A 23,207-nucleotide genomic window follows, 5' to 3' on the forward strand; every position below is an offset into this window, starting at 1 on the left:
AGGTCTTCGATGGAGCAGGGTTAGTCACAGATGTGCCATCCTTTGCAGTATTCTGCTTTGTTTAAAGGAGTGAGCAACGTGCACAAGCCAAGCTGTTGCATCTATCAGTGCTCACCAGCTTGACAACCTCTCAAAGCGCTTGGGGTCAAACTTCTTTCTGGAGACGTTGGTGGCGTGGCAGGCAACTTGGGGGCGGATCTCGACATCAGATCCGGAGTCAACCAAGTCGAAAGGTGTCAGAGGTTTCTGGCTCTGCTGACCTGAGCAAGGAAGCTGGTCATGTCAACCATATGCTGTGAACAGACATCCATATGGCTATCAAGAAGATTCATCTCATTAAAACGATCAGCCGTACAAAATGATATAATGAAATTAATGCTAAATATGTTATGATTAATTTTACTTACAGACAATGCTTCTACAAAATTATAGCAAGCAAAATGTTATTTCTCACATGCGCCGAATACAACAGGTGAATACAATCCAACCTTACAGTGAAATGCTTACTTACAAGCCCTTAACCATCAATGCAGTTTTTAGAAAAAATAAGTGTTAAGTAAAAAATAGATAAGTCCAAAATAAAGTAACAAATAATGAAAGAGCAGCAGTAAAATAACAACAGCGAGGCTATATACAGGGGGTACCGGTACAGAGTCAATGTGGGGGTAATATGTACATGTAGGTAGAGTTAAAGTGACTATGCATAGATAATTAAGAGCGTAGAAGCAGTGTAAAAGAGGGGGGAGGGGGCAATGCATATAGTCTGGGTAGCCATTTGATCAGCTGTTCAGGAGTTATGGCTTGGGGGTAGAAGATGTTAAGTATTTTGGACCTAGACTTGGCGCTCCGGTACCGCTTGCCGTGCGGTAGCAGAGAGAAGTCTATGACTAGGGTGGCTGGAGTCTTTGAACATTTTTAGGGCCTTCCTCTGACACCGCCTGGTATAGAGGTCCTGGATGGCAGGAAGCTTGGCCCCAGTGATGTACTGGGCCGTACCCACTATCCTCTGTAGTGCCTTACGGTCGGAGGCCAAGCAGTTGCCATTCTAGTCAGGATGCTCTCGATGGTGCAGCTGTAGAACTTTTTAAGGATCTGAGGACCCATGCCAAATATTTTCAGTCTCCTGAGGGGGAATAGGCTTTGTTGTGCCCTCTTCATGACTGTATTGGTGTGTTTGGACCATGATAGTTTGTTGGTGATGTGGACACCAAGGAACTTGAAGCTCTCAACCTGCTACACTACAGCCCCGTCGATGAGAATGGGGGCGTGTTCGGCCCTCCTTTTCCTGTAGTCCACAATCATCTCCTTTGTCCTGATCATGTTGAGGGAGAGGTTGTTGTCCTGGCAGCACACGGCCATGTCTCTATCCTCCCTATAGGCTGTGTCATCGTTGTCGGTGATCAGGCCTACCACTGTTGTGTCATCGGCAAACTTAATGATGGTGTTGGAATCATACCTGGCTATGCAGTCATGAGTGAATAGGGAGTACAGGAGGGGACTGAGCAGGCACCCCTGAGAGGCCCCTGTGTTGAGGATCAGCGTGGCAGATGTGTTGTTACCTACCCTTACCACCTGGGGGCAGGCCGTCAGGAAGTCCAGGATCCAGTTGCAGAGGGAGGTGTTTAGTCCCAGAGTCCTTAGCTTAGTGATGAGCTTTGAGGGCACTATGGTGTTGAACACTGAGCTGTAGTCAATGAATAGCATTCTCACATAGGTGTTCCTTTTGTCCAGGTGGGAAAGGGTGTAGAGTGCAATAGAGATTGCATCATCTGTGGATCTGTTGGGGCGGTATGCAAATTGGAGTGAGTCTAGGGTTTCTGGGATAATGGTGTTGATGTGAGCCATGATCAGCCTTTCAAAGCACTTCATGGCTACAGACGTGAGTGCTACAGGTTGGTAATCATTTAGTCAGGTTACCTTAGTGTTCTTGGGCCAGGGACTATGGTGGTATGCTTGAAACATGTTGGTATTACAGACTCAGTCAGGGACAGGTTGAAAATGTCAGTGACGACACTTGCCAGTTGGTCAGCACATACTCGGAGTACACGTCCTGGTAATCCGCCTGGCTCTGTCTTGTGAATGTTGACCTGTTTATAGGTCTTACTCACATCGGCTACGGTGTTACGTGCCTTGAAGCAAGCATAGTAATTAAAAGTAATTTAGCTCGTCTGGTAGGCTTATGTCACTGGGCAGCTCGTGGCTGTGCTTCCCTTTTTAGTCTGTAATAGTTTGCAAGCCCTGCCACATCTGACGAGCGTCGGAGCCAGTGTAGTACGATTCAATCTTATTGACGCTTTGCCTGTTTGATGGTTAGTCGGAGGGCATTGCAGGATTTCTTATAAGCTTCCGGGTTAGAGTCCCGCTCCTTGAAAGCGGCAGCTCTACCCTTTAGCTCAGTGCAGATGTTGCCTGTAATCCATGGCTTCTGGTTGGGGTATGTACGTACAGTCACTGTGGGGACGACGTCATCAATGCACTTGTTGATGAAGCCAGTGACTGATGTGTACTCCTCAATGCCATCAGAAGAATCCCAGAACATGTTCCAGTCTGTGCTAGCAAAACAGTCCTGTATTAGCATTTGCTTCATTGGACCATTTTTTTATTGACGGAGTCACTGGTGCTTCCTGCTTTAGTTTTTGCTTGTAAGCAGAAAACAGGAGGATAAACTTATGGTCAGATTTGCCAAATGGAGTGCGAGGGAGATCTTTGTACGCATCTCTGTGTGTGGAGTAAAAGTGGTCTAGAGTTTTTTTCCCCTCTGGTTGCACATTTAACATGCTGGTAGAAATTAGGTAAAACGGATTTAAGTTTCCCTGTTTTAAAGTCCCCGGCCACTATGAGCACCTCCTCTGGATGAGCGTCTTCCTGTTTGTTTATGGTCGTATACAGCTCATTGAGTGCGGTCTTAGTGCCAGCATCGGTTTGTGGTGGTAAATAGACAGCTACGAAGAATATAGATGAAAACTCTCTTGGTAAATAGTGTGGTCTACAGCTTATCATGAGATACTCTAGCTCAGGCGAGCAAAACCTTGAGACTACCTTAGATTTCTTGCACCAGCTGTTGTTTACAAATATACATAGACCTCCATCCCTTGTTTTACCAGAGGCGGCTGTTCTATCCTGCCGAAAAGTGTAAAACCCGCCGGCTGTATGTTATTCATGTCGTTGTTCAGCCACAACTCGGTGAAACATAAGATATTAAGTCTTTAATGTATCGTTGGTAGGATGTACGTGCTCGTAGTTTGTCTGTTTTATTATCCAATTATTGTACATTGATGGTAAAGGCAGATTACCCACTCGCCGTCGGATCCTTAAAAGACACCCACACCTACGTCCCACGATATCTCTGTCTCTTTCTCCTGCAAATGACTGGGATGAGGGCCTTGTCTGGAGGAAATCCTTCTTCCAGTACGGGGTGAGTAATCGCTGTCCTGATATTTAGAAGCTCTTTTCGGTCATAAGATATGGTGGCAGAAACATTAAGTACAAAATAAGTTACAAATAATGCGAAAAAACACCAGGGCACAATTGGTTAGGTGACAGTAAAACGGTAGCCACCTCCTCTGGCTCCATTATCACATGATGGATGAGGAAGTTTGACAATGTCTGCAGCTCCACAGTGACTTTCACCATTTTGGAATGTAAACAATTATTTTTCTACAGGATTCAGCACATTCAACAAACAACACACATCAAAAGTGGTTGTTCCACTGGATATTATAAGGTGAATGCACCAATTTGTAAGTCGCTCTGGATAAGAGCGTCTGCTAAATGACTAAAATGTAAATGCAACACAGGACAGTGGCCCCCAAGTGGTCAACAATGGAATTGCACGATAGCCTAAAGGAAGTCAAACCCAACTACAGCGGCCAGAACAGTAGGGTATTCACTTTTTACATTTCAATAATAATGCACAAGGAGACACAACAAGTAAAGCCATTACAGTGCAATTCCGAGATCTGCGTACAGAAATGGGGATCAGGTTTCTTACCAAGCAGTATAAAATGTTCTATAAATGTTTAATACAAGACATATAGACTATGATGCTGTGGACAATGACAAATACACTGACCTAAATGTAAGAAAATAAATTGTCTAAATATGTGAAGACACCAAGAATGACAAAGATTCAATCATGTCTCAATATTCCCGCTTTCTAGCTTATGTAATAGCCTAACATTAAAGAATTAACAGGTCAATGACTTTATTACATTTAACCTAATTAATGTGGACCCAATGAACAATGTTATGTGGTTAATGTGTTTATATACAGTCCTTAACACCCCCACCTTAAATCCCATTAACGCAACTGTTTGGATCTGAATTAATCAGACGTTAAGCCGTCATATTGTTTTAATATAAACGTATTTAAAAAATAAATAAATTATGACTAAAACATTTTTGGGCAATAATTGGGAAAAATATCAAATTGGGCTGACTGTGTAAACGCTAGCCTCGTACGAACCATCTTGATCTCGCAAACTTAGATTGATACAGTCTACACGGATACAGTCTTGCCTAGTCTTGCTAACACCTGCCATTCTACGTCCTTGATTTGAGACAAAGACAGTACAGTATGAAGATTGGCAGAAACTGCTTCTCCAATAGAAATCCCTGATCACACTTGTAGGCGATGTCATGGCGACGTTGGCTGGCTAAGCTCATGCGCAGAAACACATCATAGGGTGTGCAGGCTGTCAAATCAAAGGCACTCCTTCAATATAAAGTTGTTTTTGACTAAAATGAAAACGTTTCAGTTTGACACTTTCACGAGGTTGTAGTAATAACACGTTCAACTACTTAAGACACTGGCTCGAATCTAGATTGTGCCTTTAGATTTCTAGAAAATGAACCACTAAGGAATATTCTTTCACTTCTCAAACCCTGGTCTGCTTGGTCTGTTTCTTAAGCGTTCCCGGAAGTCTCGCGGTGTTGTGCCTCTGGGTTTAGAAACTCTGTGCTTGAGAGTCTGGAACAGCTAGCTGCTTTGATGTGTCGGCACAAAGCAACTATAATGAAGGGCTTTGCCTTCAGACTTCAAGGCGGCACCATACACTAGTTGAATATCCCAGTTTTTAATTGAACGGATCATGATGTTTTACGTTAGGACTGAACCAGCCCTTCCGTGGTTTCCACTAGTTACCACAGCCACAAAGTAAAAATTGGCTATATCGTAAAAATGTATCAAAACGAAAACTAGCTTTTTGGTCTAGCCTTGTACTGCAGTGGGCTAAATCAGGGTCACACAGAGTTTTTCTTGGTTGTCTTAAACAAATATACTTTGAAACAAAAGTAAACACCTCACACATGGTTATGGGCTTTTTAAAAAAGTATTGAGACTTTCTCTCTCGTGCTGGCAGTAAGAAAACGACCTTTACCAACAGTATAATAAGTATAATTTGTTGGCATTGGGAAAAGATACAACATTTACACCTCATTAAAAGACCTAGAGGTTTTTGTTTTATGTTGTGTTTCACTTTGAAGACACTATGAGTGAAGATGGCCCCTAGTAAAGTAGACTGTCGACATGGGCTATAATCTATAGTAAGTAATGCCTTCTCAAAATGGCTCCTCATGTTTAACTCTCTGTCACTCAAATAAAGTTGTCTGATACCACTTTTGAACATAATGTGCTCATATATATGTGACAAAGTGAAAATGTAGTTTCCATCAACCTCACGTGCAATGTAGATATCAAAGAACGCAGCAGTTCGCGGGTAGTGAGTGAAACCATTCACATCAGGAAAAGGTGAGATACAAAGTTTCCTTTCATTATGTGTTGTTGAATTCATAAGAATATTTGCTGCCATTGTAGTAAGGTTGGCAATACGAGAGGTCTTTGGACTTACCATTTTTGTATTATTTTCTTAAAAAGAACAACTAGTAAGTAGGTTTTGAATGCTTCTCCCCTATTTGGGAAGTTGGTCTGCCTGCTCCTCAGTCTGAGAGAGATTCTGAGAGCAGGTTCGTGTCTCCTTCCTCTGTATATAAAAAACTGTTTAAAACTGTATAACACAATAGTGTCTTTGGAAAACGGGTTCATATATCCCAAAGTCAATAGTGAATGTGACTATGTATATATTTATTTTGCCATTAATGTACACAGCTCAAAAAAATAAAGGGAACACTAAAATAACACATCCTAGATCTGAATGAATGAAATAATTTTATTAAATACTTTTTTCTTTACATAGTTGAATGTGCTGACAACAAAATCACACAAATAATCAATGGAAATCCAATTTATCAACCCATGGAGGTCTGGATTTGGAGTCACCCTCAAAATTAAAGTGGAAAACCACACTACAGGCTGATCCAACTTTGATGTAATGTCCTTAAAACAAGTCAAAATGAGGCTCAGTAGTGTGTGTGGCCTCCACGTGCCTGTATGACCTCCCTACAACGCCTGGGCATGCTCCTGATGAGGTGGCGGATGGTCTCCTGAGGGATCTCCTCCCAGACCTGGACTAAAGCATCCGCCAACTCCTGGACAGTCTGTGGTGCAAGGTGGCGTTGGTGGATGGAGCGAGACATGATCTCCCAGATGTGCTCAATTGGATTCAGGTCTGGGGAACGGGCGGGCCCGTCCATAGCATCAATGCCTTCCTCTTGCAGGAACTGCTGACACACTCCAGCCACATGAGGTCTAGCATTGTCTTGCATTAGGAGGAACCCAGGGCCAACCGCACCAGCATATGGTCTCACAAGGGGTCTGAGGATCTCATCTCGGTACCTAATGGCAGTCAGGCTACCTCTGGCGAGCACATGGAGGGCTGTGCGGCCCCCCAAAGAAATGCCACCGCACACCATGACTGACCCACCACCAAACCGGGCACGCTGGAGGATATTGCAGGCAGCAGAACGTTCTCCACGGCGTCTCTGTCACGTCTGTCACTTGCTCAGTGTGAACCTGCTTTCATCTGTGAAGAGCACAGGGCGCCAGTGGCGAATTTGCCAATCTTGGTGTTCTCTGGCAAATGCCAAACGTCCTGCACGGTGTTGGGCTGTAAGCACAACCCCCACCTGTGGACGTCGGGCCCTCATACCACCCTCATGGAGTCTGTTTCTGACCGTTTGAGCAGACACATGCACATTTGTGGCCTGCTGGAGGTCATTTTGCAGGGCTCTGGCAGTGCTCCTCCTTGCACAAAGGCGGAGGTAGCGGTCCTGCTGCTGGGTTGTTGCCCTCCTACGGCCTCCTCCACGTCTCCTGATGTACTGGCCGGTCTCCTGGTAGCCTCCTGGTAGCCTCCATGCTCTGGACACTACGCTGACAGACACAGCAAACCTTCTTGCCACAGCTCGCATTGATGTGGCATCCTGGATGAGCTGCACTACCTGTGCCACTTGTGTGGGTTGTAGACTCCGTCTCATGCTACCACTAGAGTGAAAGCACCGCCAGCATTCAAAAGTGACCAGATTTCACAGAAGTGTGATTGACTTGGCGTTACATTGTGTTGTTTAAGTGTTCCCTTTATTTTTTTGAGCATTGTATTTACACAGATGCACTTTGTGCTGGGGACAAAAGGCAACTAAAATGTGCTGTTTTGTCACAACAATGCCACAGATGTCTCAAGTTGAGGGGCGTGCAATTGGCATGCTGACTGCAGGAATGTCCACCAGATCTGTTGCCAGAAAATGTCATGTTCATTTCTCTACCATAAGCCGCCTCCAACATCATTTTAGAGAATTTGGTAGTACGTCTGACTGGCATCTCAACCACAGATCACGTGTATGGCATTGTGTAAAATCAAGGAAATTGTTACATGTTGCGTTTCATATTTTGTTTAGTATATTAAGCATATCATTATAATATCATTATACAATTCATGGTATCAGGCAAGATTGGGTCTAGGCTTCAGGTATTATGAGAATAGCTATTCAGGGTTGTCGCTGTTTTCTCAATCTTGCTCGCTCACCCACTCTGGGCAAACCTTTCACTACAGCTGGCAGTGGCTAGCTGGAACAGTATTGCGATTCATTCCATATCCCTTTGGCTAGTCTGACAAGCCAACATACTTCAAAATTGTCAGTCACAGGTCAATAATGTACAGATATTAGCGTGTCAAATACATTTAATGACAAACCATGTAACTACTTAGGTTAACATATGAATTACCTGTTGCCCAAAGTTCGGCGCAGGTGTTAGTAACTGGTTCACCATGTTCAGAACATGCAGCCACAGTGAGAAAGATTTGCAGTGGTGACGTCAGATTATCCGGTTAAGTAGCCAAAAAAAATATATATATATTTTATATATATAAAGTTCATTGATTGGGTTTAGGTGAACCATCCCTCAAACTAGTGGACCAATGGAGACTTGTCTCTTATGATTTTGTTTTGCAACAATCAGTGAGGTTAAATGTGATAAGGAAAAGCTAGTTCAACGAGTTTCGATACATAGGAATTTAACCGCAAAATGCTTTTTTATTTGCACTACATCACTCACAGCCTTTTATTTGCAACAAGTCAATTGGATGGAAACATCTGGTGGGAAAAAGCATATGAATTATGCAGGTAAAAATCTTTGCATGAAAGTCTGTCGCCAATTGGATGGAAACCTAGCTATTGGTGTACATTTTCTTGAAGGTAGACATATGGGTCCAGACAGTTGAGTAAGATGTTCTCAGGGTTGTACTTTAAAGTAAAAAAGTAACATATGAAGGCTCAAAAATATATATTTTTATTTTTTTCCTTTTTATTTTTTCATCTGCTTTTGTGGGATCATGGATTCATACAAATCACTTGGGGGGGGGAATGTTATAAAACCTAAACAACTTAGCCCCTATTAACAACCCCCAAAAAAACAACCCAGGTTGAATTAACACACCGATAGAGATTTAAGAAAAAGAAATATTTGAACGTAACTATGCCATCTCTGCCTCACTCGCAAAGGGATTGTAAATCAGTCAGACAAGTACTTGACAGAGCAGAACGTCAGATTAAAGTTCCGGTTGGGGGAGAGCGTGAATGTCAAGGGACAGTGAGCACAGTTCTCAGTTTGGTACCGAGGGACGGGTTTGAAATAATTATTTTGTGGTGTGGACCTAGTCCTGGGGGTTCAAATACTGAAGAAACAAAACCCTACTTAACCCATAAAACAGAGTTATGCCTACAGTGCTCCGTTGTGGTTTCTAACAGGGCAGCAGCTCATTACAGTATCATTCACACAAACAGGGAAGGGGTTTGTTGCGTGTGTATATATATATATATATAAAAACAAAAAAAACAGGAACTTAAAAATGGCAAAGCCCTGCTTAGTACTCGTCTGCCTGGGTCTCCACCTTGAAGCCGTTCTCATTGGAAACGTAGCCCTCCCCCGACTGCACCGACTCCTGGTCCACCATCAACCCATCCTGGCTGCTCTCCTCTGGCTGGGGCGGCGCGTCGCCCGCCTCCCCGTTACCCACGTCGTCCTGCTCGGCCGAGGGGAGCAGGAGAGAGCCATGCCGGTCCTCCCTGCGCTCCCCGCCACCCCGCTCCCTGTCCCTCTTATGCTCCCTGTCCTTCTCCCTGTCCCCCCTGTGCCTCTCCCGGTCCCTCTCCCGGTCCTTGTCCCTGTGGCTGCGCCTCCGGTCACGGTCCCGCTCCCTGTCTCTGTCGCGCTCCCTCCCGCCACGCTCCTCTCCCACCTCCTCACCCACACTAGGTTCTTCAGGCATCTTCTCTCCTCCCTCCCCCATCATACCGTCTCCAAGCCCCATGCCCTCATCCCCCTCGCCACCCTTGCCCCTCTCCCGGTCTCGCTTGCGCTCACGGCTTCGGCTCCTCCTCTTCCTTTCACCCTTGTCTCTGCTCCTCTCCCTGCTATGACTGTCTCCCCCTGGTCCTCCTCCTCCCCGCTCCCTCTCTCTGTCTCTCCTCCTGCCACCCCCTACGCTCTCCTCTCCAGGCCCTGCCAGGCCCAGACCCCTGTCGCCCCTCTCCCTGGAGCGGGAGCTGCGCCTGCGTCTGTCCCGGGACCGGGACCGGCGTCTTTCGCCACCGCGCTCTTTCTCCCCCCCACGTTCACGCTCACGGCTGCGCTCTCTGCGCTCTCCTCTGGGCTCAGGTCCACGTTCACGCTCTCGTTCCCTGAGGTGAAGAGAAGGGCAAAAATAACAGTTAACTGACAAACTTCTACAGAAAATTTCAAGTCAGTCAAACCAAAATGTTCAATCCCAAGTCTACCGCTAGCCCATACCTTTTAGACTTGCATAGATCTAAAATAATTGGATCGAGGTAACTAAGGAATATGGTAATAAATCCCCTTTGCCTTCAGATAATTTTTCTATATTGCTACAGCTATCCAATTCTTTCAGGTCTAATGGTAGGGCCTATTTAGAATAGGGTGACATAACCCTCCCTTAGCGGACCACCCCAAGGGCCCAGTGTCGTTACTCACCCTCCAATTGTGGGGTGGTCATCGTAACGCGAGGTGTCATCTCTTCCAGAGTGCTTGATATTGACGTCAGCCCCGCCTCTCCTTGTCCCACCAAGACCACCGCCTGGTTGGGGATACAAATCATAGACAGGAAATGAATGTATTTAAAACTAGCTAATATTAAAAAGGAATTCATAAAATGGCCTATGCGAAGAGAATCTGTTAATTATACACCGTCACAGAGATCATGTGCAGTTCCTCACCTAGCCTGCGGGGATGCCATCCCTTCACAGTGCGACCTCTCTCAACATCCACCAGCACTCTCCTTCCATCGATCTTCTTCCCATCTGCATGCTTGTAGGCAGCTGGAGGAAGGGGGGGGGGGTGTGATGATGAGAGAAAGGTAGAGAAGTGTAAGATGGAGCTCTGCGGTTTCAAAAGGTAAGGTTAACAAAGAGTGCATGAATATACTGACCAGGAGCAGGTGAGGTAGTTTGGAGCTGCTCTCTGGGCAGACAGACCATGTAGTAGTAGACCTTTTTCCACCACTAAATGCTGCATTTACCTGCACATCTACCTTTTTTGAAGATGTACCTCAGTAAGTATTTTGTTGTGCATGCACTTTACTTCAGTAAATCTTTATTTTGAAAACGTTAGAGGGATAAAGAAATGCATTCTAGCCGCAAATTACAAGTGAGCCGGTATAGCAGATGGAAAAGCTTTTTGTGAACTATGCATTAATTATTAAAATCTCAAAACATTCCATTTTATTATATCAAGTGTGTTATATAATATATTCAAACAAAACATTGAAGTTTGGCCTATAATGATTGCTCTGTTTCATGTGGTTTCTGTAGAGCACCAGAGACCAAAAGTGAAACGCCGCTTAAAATAATTTAAATCTTACTTAGGTCAAGTGACCACACTGTCGAAGTGTCAACCTCTTACTGTTGCATGGCTCATTTTTACCTTGAAGCTAAAGGTCATAGCTTCGACCAGGGGTTCTCAACTCTTAACCTACGTGGTCCGGAGCCTGCTGCTTTTCTGTTCTGCCTGATAATTGCAAACCTGGTGTCCCAGGTCTAAATCAGTCCCTAATTAGAGAGGAACAATTGGGGGTTGGTGCAGTGGAACTGGCTTCGAGGTCCAGAGTTGAGTTTGAGGAGATTAGACCAATCAACGGTCTTGACTTTGCCCACGACTATAAGCTAAATTAATACATCTAAGGAAGGAAGCAAAGATGCTCAATATAAATTATAGTGTTACGCATGAAAGGCTCAGGTAGCTTAAGCTAAGATTTTTACCTACAACTATGCATTTAAATTGCTCCATAGCAATTTTGAAAATACCCAGCTTTATTACTGAATATTGCATGTCCCTAGTGGTTAGCCTAGAGTTTGAGCGTTGGGCCAGTAACCGAAAGTTTGCTGGTTCAAATCCATGCAGACTAGGTGAAAAATCTGTCAATGTGCCCTTGAGCAAAGCACTCAACACTAATTGCTCCTGTAAGTCACTCTGGATAAGAGCGTCTGCTAAATGAATTAAATGTAAACGAGTAGTCCAAGCATTTGACAGTACTTTGATGTGGAGTGCGTTTGAGAGCCTGTTGTGAAAAGTGCTCGTGCACTTTAAATAAATCAGATGACAGTAATTCATATAGCAACATACTATATTACCCAACCTGACAAATTGATGAGAAATAAATTTGTGCATGTTCACCCAATTGTCACATCTACAACCTCTTACCCAGAAGGAACAGCTAATCACCCCAACCGGACAAACAGCCATCCACTTCACTTACCAAAGCACGTCTAGCCAGTTATAGGTGAAATTGGTGGTTTTATACCAGTAGCTTGGTTTCCACCCAATTGGCGACAAATTTTAATGCAAATATTCTCAAATCCGCATGAAAAAAAGTGAATTTTCCCACCAAACTGCAGATAAAAATCAGTGCGTGTTGACGAAGTTCATGGTATTTATAAAAAAAAATAAAAAAGTTTTACGTTTAACAACCAATTGTCACAAACTTGCGTTTAATAGTAAATGTGCCTACGCTGGTCTTGGCGTGTGCTTTAGCCAACAGCTTGCATATACAGTACGGGTAGGCTAGTCGACAGATAATGGATGAGAGAATATTTCGTCAAACGGCAGTCAAGCATCATGTCACCAGCATAAGAACATCAACATTTATTGGAAAGGAAAATCAAGCTCATCACCCTGTGATGTTCATCATACATATATCTTATCTGTAGCCTATTAAACTGCATGATTTCCCGAGTCGTAGTGGGAGGACCACACTCCATAGTCGCTTGACTCCAAGATTACTTCGACAAGACTGTAATTACTATCCATATTTGCCCCTAAAAGCATTTACACCGCTACTTCACGCAATTAATTTTACAAAGATCCCACCTTGTCAAACTCTGCATTTACAAAATTGTACCGAAACTTCATGTTTCCATCACAGCTGTCGTGATTTGTTTTAATACGGTACGACTTTTCAAAAAATGGATGGAAACGTGGTTAGTGACAAACCAGGTGGATACTGCCCTGCAAATGTTGACACCTTAGCACGTCCTGCAATAGCCATCGTCACGACCATTCCTGGTGTTCTTAACCCCGGTTCAGTGAGACATAAAATACCAGTGACACATTGGTTTGAGTTTGAATATGTACTCATATTGCCAGAATACACAACCTTGTATGGCAATGCTGCTTATTACACAAACATATCTTCTTACCCAATACATGTTGTGCTTCAGACTATAGTGAGGCTAATGTAAATTAGGTTGCCTTACATACAACCTCTGACCTTGTAATACTTGTCTGGAGGGGGAGATATATTGGAGGGGATCATCGCGATATGAGAAAATGTGTCAAGTTATATACACATACCTTAGTGGAGGCTTTATGGGCCGCTGTGTTTGTTTTAACCAACTATCTTACCACCGCCTGGACACGAGCGCAGTGTCGGACTCAGAACCTCCGGGAGCATAGGGCTTCCAGTTGCAAGCCAAATTGGCCGTCTCCTGCCACTTCCAGATTTACCACCACATAGTCTGCAGCTTCTGAGTCAAACTCAGAACACACACACACACACAAATATATACTCCCTTGGCCCAGACAGTCTTGGGATCAGTCTCTTATGACCGAAGAATTCGGCAGGATCCATGATGACCCATCCTGGCCTCTACACTGGTCTGCTCTGCTGTGGTAGACGATCCAATGGGAAACGGCAGAGGACTCTTTCCTCTTTATATCCAATTAGAGGGCCTTACCAGAACCACTCGCTTTTATAGCAAGAGGGCCTTACCAGAACCCCCTCTAGATCATAGCAAATTAATACTGTACTTTCATGACACCTCACAGGTTTATACTACCAGGGGGCCTTACCACAACCCCTCACTAATCTAACCAATCCGGGTTTGTCTTACCACAAACCATAACCTTCTCAACCAATCAGAGGACTTCACTCAAAGGGGGGGGTTGCTTTAACTCAACCCCAAAAACTCCTCAAACAAGGCCTAAATACAATCTTACTATATAAGCACACATATGGTGCATATCAAAACGTTTTTTTTTTTAAGAAACAAAGGTATGCATCTAGAGAAAATTAGATAAGTGTTGTGTAGGCTAGTTCGAGTGGTGACATGTTTCCTTACTTGACTGGTTCTATTAGCTGTATACACCGGATCCTTACAATCAGCTGTGGTAAAGAGATCTGGGGGTGAGATGACTGCCATGTCTGAATGAGCTATCGCTATGCTCGTCGACGTCTGCTCTTGCCTAGTTATATAGTAGGGACAAAGCTACATATGTGCATAAGTATGTGCCTTCCTGTAAAAGTGTTGAGTCCCCTCGTAAGCCTATTCTATTAAAGCCAGCTCGACGCACACAAGAAAGGACCTTAACTGACAATGCTAGGTGATTTCGTTTTGGGCGTGTGGTCTTTTTGATGCAATGTTATGCAAAAGATTGTCCTTTTCTTAATGATTATGCAACTTGATAAAATGCTGTTTCAGACAACTAAAATAGTAAAAGCAGGCCTATATGTAAGTGTTAAAAGGAATACATCTGAGGTGGCTTTAACACAAAAGGAAAACTCAAAAGGCACCCATTAACTGACTAATGGCCTGGGGGTGCGTTCAATGGTCAAAGCACCAGCTCCGTCGTATCAATGTCAGTATTGTTCAAGCAACATTTAAGCAGCTTAAAAAAAAAAAGGTGCTTTCCCCATTGAACGTAGCTCCTCTTCCCTAAATAGGAGGATGGAGGGTGGAAAGAAAGCTTACCCATCATACAAACCCATCATACCAACCATATACTGAGCTGTGGTAGTAGGGTGTAGATGTATCATAACCATCATCATCTGCAAGCCAGCTCTGGCCAATAGCCATCACAGATAGGCGGCTGCAGTGGCAATGAGAACAACAAACAGTTAATACACTGCAGAGCCAGCATAGACATCCCCTCACAAGTCAACCCTCACCCGAGTCACATCATACCAAGGGTGGGCGACCTTGGTCCTGGGGAACACTATTCCCTGCCTGTTCATTGCACCCTGGGTGCATGACCCTAAGTGTTCCAGCAATGAATCAGCGGCCAAGTTCCAGGCCAGCTACAGTGCAGTCGCGCTGTGCGGACTTGCCTCATCACCAACTAGCAGTCAGGCGTCAAATTCTTATTTTATATGATGTTTAGCTGACATGAGATCTGGCAAGTGACTGCAATGTAGTCAGCCTGGAAGGTGGCCAATAAATAGCAATCTTAGAGAGCAACTGATTAACACCTGGAACACCAGTCTGCCTGATAATTTGTTTAAATTCGATCAATGAGAATGCCAGCGGGAACGGTAGCTCGCCAGGACCAGGGTGGAGGACCACTTATGAGCTGATAGAAATGGCCTAGTGTCACAAAAGCACAGAGATGAGGGTACCCAAGTTAACCAGACAAGTTAGGGGGGAGTACTAGCCTGTTGGTGACCTGTAGCTTACCATTGGTTGTCCAACCAGGAAACCTACCTGTTCCACAGATGACTTAACACTCCTAACTATTACAGGCCTAACCTACAGCAAGCAAAGACATTCAAGGTGACCAGAAGAACAAGGCTTAGAAGTTGTTTATACATACAAAACATAGGCCAAACCTTCCCACCAAATGGCACCGCCACATACAAGTGTCAGGGCTGGACTAACTGCACTCACTCAGACAAGTGCAGTACAGAAACCGTTCGTGAGTTAGTCAAGAGGTCATCATGCGCCACACAAGACAGACATCACACAACTCACTCAGCACCTTGTTTCCCCTAATTAATAAAATATCGCCATTCTAAACTCAGTTATAAAAATAAAAAGGATGGATGATTTTGGGGACCCTTGTGTTCAGAGTTTTAATCTTTAACTTGTATGGACTGTGGGTCCATATTTTTAACCCCCTTGCCAATAGGCTTGGGCAGTATACCGTATACCGGGGTATTTGGAAAAAGACACGGGATGGATTTTCCATACCGTCAACACCGTTAAACTATTTCTTTGAGGTTTACTAATAAATTTGATTTGTAGCTACTTAACTATATACCCACAATCAACTTGTGCAATACGTTAGGAGATAAACAGAGTTCTTCATTTCACCCGTCACATTATTATGAAGCTTACAGTAGTCCCCAGTCATGTGGTGTTTGTACACAGGCACACAACTACGAGAGAGACCGGAGCCATGGGTGTCACTCACTGTTGTACAGTATGGGAAGTAAAAAAGTTAACTGTCTAAAGTGTGCCAACTTCTGCATTTGGTTTGCTAATTTAGTAGCTAGTTAGCCAACTAGCTAAGTGGTTAGCTTCTTCTAAATCAAGCATTCACTTGGTAAAAGCCGAGAATAACCTCCTGGATCAAGAGCCTTGCTGGCAAATATTGGTTTTGTGCTTGCAGCAAACAATCATTTGAGTTACAAAATGTTAGCAATGCCGGTATTACTGAATATCCCAGTATGACACAAGGTCGATATGAAGGTATGACAATCTGGATACCGCCCAAGCCTACTTTCCAGCTAGTGCTCCTTCTCTGACCCTTTTCATACCATTGTGCCAATCCAAACCATACTCTGCTGGCTTGGGATACTTTCCATTCAACATGTCCTCGCAGCATAATCAGGCCAGCGCAGTACAGCTCGGTGTGGCTCAGCAGTGTGAACAGTTTATTTTTACATTTGGCAGATATTAAGAGTGGGCCTAGGACTATGGATAAATGTGAAACCGTCGCTCATCCTGGCCCTTCAAAGGGAAATCGCACCAAGGACAGCATAAGCTGCTAGTGCAGTACAGAAAATAGCCACATTTTAAAAACAGAGCCTAGTCAGTTTGCTCCATAAAAAGGTGCTATTCAGTCAGGAGGGTTCCTCCTGCACTGGGCAAGAGAACAAGGTGCTGATGTTAACTAATAGTCAGCAACACCAACTGGTACAACTTGTATAGCTATAGTGAAATTACAACCATTTGTAAGGTCGCAAAAGTGATCTAGTGCATTTCTTTCGGAACCTTTCTTTTCGGTCCTTCAAAAAATAAAAAAATAAAAATAAATACTATCCTACCCACGTACCCTCCCAGCATTCAGACTCCCATGTGAGATGAGGTGGGTTATGAGGGGTTTGGTCTCTCGTGGTACTCACAGTGCATGTCTCTCTCGTGCTCGTACTCTATGAAGGCGTAGCCTCTGGGCTTCCCTGACCGCTTGTTGTAGACGATGTAGATCTGGAAGAAAGCGACTATAATAACGCTAGCTGAACAAGCTGGGGGGGGGGGGGGCAGAGGACCAATTGCCACTAACAAATGTCCCATAAGTTGTATTATAAAACCAAAGGGTGGTTTAGGAGACAAAGACTAAACTTACCCGTTTGATGGGTCCGTAGACCTCAAACTCACGGCGAAGCTTGGATTCCGTGGTGTCATAATTCTGCAGCAATGATAACACAGTTCACATCAATCCCATCAGAACTTGGCGGGAAACCTCTTTTCAAATCAAATTTTATTTGTCACGTGTGCAAAATACAACAGTGTAGACTTTACTGACAGCCTGGTCTTAGAGTTGTCTTCAGAACACACTTCTGGGCTTCATACCATTCAATAAAAAATGTAAGTTATGCTTCAAGAAGTGGCTGCCTGGTTTTCATTTTATTGCGGAGTATGTATTCTTTATTTGTTATTAATCACTACCCGGCTTTAGTATCAGTGGCCAAGACAGGATGGAAGAGAAGGTAAAGATGCCATGGAACATGGAAGGTAGCCTGTATAATGCACACTTACCACACGAGCCACAAACAGTGTCTTGAAGGCATCCCCCTGAGCATTGGGGTCATTGTGTGGATCCCCTAGAAGGCAGAAGAAAATATTACAACCTGACTTCCATCAACTTTCAGTAAATCCTATGAAGGTCACGAAAGCACATCCATGTCAACAACTTACAGAGCTTCAGTTCTGTCTCCACAACCGTCTGTCTCCTCTCGATCTTCTCCCTCCTCTGTAAAACAGAAACAGGTTAGCTAGGTCCCTCAGACTCAAACCCTAAATGGTTACAGTACTTGTACATTAGAGACATGTACTTGGACACCCCACTGAAGATTTCCAGTTATCCAATCTTATTCAGATATGCATTGAGGTTGACTAAAAAAGTGGAAAGAAATGGCCAAAGGGAAGTGAACCCTCTTCCAATTGTCTCACCTTTCTCTCCAACCTCTCATCACGAGTTTCTGCCCTAGTGGGGGGAGGGGCATCTCTGGGGTCCTATCAAAACAGTCCAAAAGTTAAAAGGGCCAAAGGCATTTAATCAAATAATATACCAAATAGCCAACTATCCATCTCATTCACAAAGAGTTTAATTTCACAAGAGCTAGGAAGGTTTGCCTTACCTCAAAGTGCCTGATGAAGGGAGCGATGCCACAGTATGGCTGGTTGTGGTGTTTTTCATGGGGAAGCTTCTCCAACTGTGTCAGAAATGGTATGGGGTCCCGGGGCGCAAATAGGGCCAGCAGATTGGGGGGTAAAAACTGGGTCATCTTTCACCTGCAGCGAGAAAAATAGATGTTTAGTTCACAAACAGAGTTACTAATAATATGCAGAAGTAGAGTTGCATCAGTGTTGCCATTAAACAGTGTGGACAGAGCCACAAAGGCTTGGAAGACCATTGTGATAACCATGTGCAGCTCAATTTCTTCTGCAAAGGTAAGGCAACATCTTACTTTCATGTGTGGAACTAGCTTCGAAGCTAGTGTCTAAGAGAACTGATCAATGTTACCAAACAAAGCTCAATCTTCCCTTACCTGGAGGCTTCAAGGAAAATGAAGGCTGAAGTCACATTTACAAGGATAGCTAGCTAGCTGGAATAGTGAATGCTTTAGGCTGATTGCTTGTTATACATATACACAAAAATGAAAAAAAGCAAAAATTTAAGATTTTACTGAGTTAGTTCATATTAAGGAAAGTCAAACAATTGAAATAAACGCATTAGGCTGTAATCTATGGATTTCACAACTAGGAATACCGATGTAGCCGTTAGTCAGAGATATGTTTTTTGGGGGGGGTTTGGAGGGTAAGGGCGTGGATCAGAAAACCAGTCAGTATCTGGTGTGACCACAATTTGCCTCATGCAGCGTGACATTTCCTTTGCATTGAGTTGATCAGGCTGTTGATTGTGGCCTGTGGAATGTTGTCCCACTCTTCAATGGCTGTGCAAAGTTTCTGGATATTGGCAGGAACTGGAACACTTCGTACACGTCGATCCAGAGCATCCCAAACATTCTCAATGGGTGACATGTCAGGTGAGTATGCAGGCCACGGAAGAACTGGGACATTGTCAGCTTCTAGGAATTGTGTACAGATCCTTGTGACATGGGCTGTGCATTATCATGCAGAAACATGAGGTGATGGATGAATGGCACGACAACGGGCCTCAAGATCGTCACGGTATCTGTGCATTAAAATAGCCATCGATAAAATGCAATTGTGTTAGTTGTCTGTAGCGAATGCCTGCTGTAACGTAAACCCACCACTATCCCCCTTAGCACCATCTGGCAGAACTTCCAGAATATTCTATAAGTTAAGATATGAGTCGATGCCAGACTAACCCTAGGAACTATGCCTATGTAATGTGTCGTAGTATATAGGATCGAATGGGACAGCACATGTTGCACGCACACACGTTCAGTATAGTTAGCAGCCAACTAAACGCAACTCCACGATTTAGGAAAGAGTTCAGCTGCGACTAGTGGGTGGACTGGAGCCCCAGACATCGCATAAAATGTTATCAACCAACTAATTTCACCACCCAAAGAATAGCCACAATTGCTGTCTGACAATGAAGTTGTCCAGGAGTTGTGATGACGCTAAAGCATGCTGCTGGTAAAATCAGATTCATCTCCAGAGTATACACCTTCATTGGAGGAGTACATACACACAAGTATGTGAACACTCCTTCAAATTAGTGGTTTCGCTATTTCAGCCACACCCGTTGCAGGCAAGTGTATAAATCGTGCACACAGCCATGCATGCAATCTCTATAGACAAACATTGGCAGTAGAATGGCCTTACTGAAGAGTTCAGTGACTTAACGTGGCACCATCATAGGATGCCCACCTTGCCAACAAGTCAGTGTGGCAAATTCCTGCCCTGCTAGAGCTGTCCCGGTCAACTGTAAGTGCTGTTCATGTTAATAAGTGGATAGGGGTTCTTGCAGATGCAGGAATGCCCATATGCAGGAACGACCCGAATTTCGGGACGCAATTGCACCCTTCTCTAGACTAAAACGAACAACGTCACAAAATGTAATCATAATATGCGCACGAACTGTTCCAAACAGTTTCGGATGAGGACGCCTTTAGAGGTAGTTGTCTGGCTTCCGACTAGACACCTCAGTGTTAGGCTAACGTTAGCTAACAACGCAGTCAAACAATGGACCGCCCTGGCTAACGTTAGCTAGCCAATCCACCAAAGCATTTAAGTTAGTTAATTGCAGTTAGACCAGACACCTAAAACGAAATATGGTACAAATGATACATTTTAACAGGTCTATTTTAGTTAACGTTACATATTCCAGTTTAGTTAACGTTACATATTCCAGTCTACCAAACCGCTAACCACTGTCCACCATAGCATAGGCCTCGTGCCGCCACTCAGGGGCACTACACATTTCTAGCCTACTCACCTCAACTCTTCATTCAATCCCTTTAAAACTCCGAGAGCCCGAATCAGGCAACGTGGAATAAGAGCGTGCGCTCTCTTAGTTCAAAGCAAGATGTTTTCCCACAAATGAATATACTTCAGCAACCGAGATATACAAAGGCTTCAGCTTGGTTAGCTTCTTGCCAGGGGGGGAAAACGATCTGTCCTCAACTTAAAATGGCGGTACGCCGTAAAGGGACGACAATGTCGCAACAGTTCCTCTAATGTTTCACGACACCTTGGGCTAATTTACGTGATACCTGGTTTCTCAGAGAGGAAGTGAAAGAGAGAGGCCCAACTCGGGGGAAAATATGTCTCCCTCCAGCAGGTGGTGTTTTTTCGTTGTTTCCCCCATCAAGCAAGGAGTTTTTGAATGGAGGTCAATGAGAGTGTCGAATTTGGTCAACAATAAAAAATAATGGCTTATTTTCCACCTGAGGTTTATTTGATCTAATAGATGTTTCGTAATGCTTAAGTTGTTACGAGTGTACTGATAATAAGTAGGACACGTAACATCCTGACAACTTTGAGAAAAAACACTTTATATCGGGGTTGTCTCGAGATGGATATGCATATTCGTGGTATGAGGCTAGTAGCATAGCATCTCTCTCCATTAAATACAGGTGGCTGATGTCAACAGCCCTCATCGAATTAAAAATGGTCAAAGACTAGCTCCAGCCTACCTTTTTTTTACGGTCAGATGCCAAGCAGTTGTCATACCAGGCGGTGATGCAACCGGTAAGGATGCTCTCAGTAGTGCAGCTGTAGAACTTTTTGGGGATCTGGGGACCCATGCCAAATCTTTTCAGTTTCCTGAGGGGCAATAGGCATTGTCGTGCCCTCTTCACGACTGTCTTGATGTGTTTGGACCATGATAGTTTGTTGGTGATGTGGACACCAAGGAACTTGAAGCTCTCAACCCGCTCCACATCAGCCCCATCGATGTGATTGGGGGCATGTCCAGACCTCCTTTTCCTGTTGTCCACGATCAGCTCCTTTCTCTTGCTTGCGTTGAGGGAGAGGTTGTTATCCTGGCACCACAATGCCAGGTCTCTGACCTCCTCCCTATAGGGTGTCTCATTGTTGTCGGTGATCAGGCCAACCACTGTCATGTCATCAGCAAACTCAATGATAGTCTTGGAGTAGTGCTTGGCCATGCAGTTGTGGGTGAACAGGGAGTACAGGAGGGGACTAAGCACACACCCCTGAGGGGCCCCCGTGTTGAGGATCAGCATGGCAGATGTGTTGTTGCCTACCCTTATCACCTGGGTGCGGCCCATCAGGAAGTCCAGGATCCAGTTGCAGAGGGAAGTGTTCAGTCCCAGGGTCCTTGGCTTAGTGAGCTTTGTGGGCACTATGCTGTTGAACACTGAGCTGTAGTCAATGAACAGCATTATCACATAGGTATTCCTTTTGTCCGTGGTGCCGTGTGGCTCAGTTGGTAGAGCATGGTGTTTGCAACGCCAGGGTTGTGGGTTCGATTCCCACGGGGAACCAGTACAGCGGAAACAAAATGAATTAAATGTATGCATTCACTACTGTAAGTCGCTCTGGATAAGAGCGTCTGCTAAATGACTAAAATGTAAATGTAAAAAATGTCCAGGTGAGAAAGGGCAGTGTTGAGTGCAATTGAGATTGTGTCATTTGTGGATCTGTTGGGGAGGTTTTGTGAATTATAGTGGGTCTAGGGTTTCTGGGATGATGGTGATGATGTGAGCCATGACCAGCCTTTCAAAGCACTTCATGGCTACAGATGTGAGCGCTACAGATCGGTAGTCATTTAGGCAGGTTACCTTGGCGTTCTCAAGCACAGGGACTATGGTGGTCTGTTTGAAACATGTAGCTATTACAGACTTGGTCAGGGAGAGGTTGAAAATGTCAGTCAAGACACTTGCCAGTTGGTCCATGCATGCTCTGAGTACACGTCCTGGTAATCCGTCTGGCCCCGCGGCCTTGTGAATGTTGACCTTTTTAAAGGTCTTACTCACATCAGCTATGGAGAGCGTAATAACACAGTCGTACGGAACAGCTGGTGCTCTCATGCATGCTTCAGTGTTGCTTGCCTCGAAGCGAGCATAAAAGGCATTTAGCTCGTCTGGTAGGCTCGCGTCACTGGGCAGCTCACGGCTGGATTTCCCTTTGTAGTTCGCAATAGTTTGCAAGCCCTGCCACATCCGACGAACGTCAGAGCCGGTGTAGTAGGATTCAATATTAGTCCTGTATTGACGCTTATTGATGCCATTTGATTGTTCCTCTAAGGGCATAGCGGGATTTCTTATAAACGTCCGGATTAGTGTCCCGCTCCTTGAAAGCGGCAGCTCTAGCCTTTAGCTCGGTGCCGATGTTGCCTGTAATCCATGGCTTCTGGTTGGGATATGTACGTACGGTCACTGTGGGGACGATGTCATTGATGCACTTATTAATGAAGCCGGTGACTGAGGTGGTATACTCCTCAATGCCATCAGATGAATCAGATGAACATATTCCAGTCTGTGCTAGCAAAACAGTCCTATGGCCACATAGAGAAAATTCCTAATAAGACACTTTAGTCATCAAGACGTGATTTGCATCTCTGGCGGGTATCCCCCATTCAGAGGGCCGCTATAAGCCCTCAGCAGGCCGCTTTTGCATTTCTG

The 23,207-nt window shown here is 44.4% G+C and overlaps 1 protein-coding gene across 1 annotated transcript; it reads right to left on the reverse strand.

Annotated features, from left to right (window-relative positions):
- Nucleotides 1-8,391: 8,391 nt before the first annotated feature.
- LOC106600692 (U1 small nuclear ribonucleoprotein 70 kDa) lies at nucleotides 8,392-20,857 on the reverse strand. Its single transcript, XM_014192244.2, has 10 exons — nucleotides 20,555-20,857; nucleotides 18,264-18,417; nucleotides 18,076-18,138; nucleotides 17,821-17,875; nucleotides 17,662-17,726; nucleotides 17,249-17,311; nucleotides 17,028-17,109; nucleotides 10,627-10,728; nucleotides 10,385-10,487; nucleotides 8,392-10,074 (listed from the first exon to the last, which is right to left on the reverse strand). Exons 2-10 carry the CDS (start codon nucleotides 18,408-18,410, stop codon nucleotides 9,258-9,260), a joined length of 1,497 nt encoding a protein of 498 aa, XP_014047719.1. The 5' UTR covers nucleotides 18,411-18,417; nucleotides 20,555-20,857; the 3' UTR covers nucleotides 8,392-9,257.
- Nucleotides 20,858-23,207: the final 2,350 nt, after the last annotated feature.

Source organism: Salmo salar, chromosome ssa03, assembly GCF_905237065.1.
Source record: "Salmo salar chromosome ssa03, Ssal_v3.1, whole genome shotgun sequence".
Taxonomy (NCBI): Eukaryota; Metazoa; Chordata; class Actinopteri; order Salmoniformes; family Salmonidae; genus Salmo; species Salmo salar.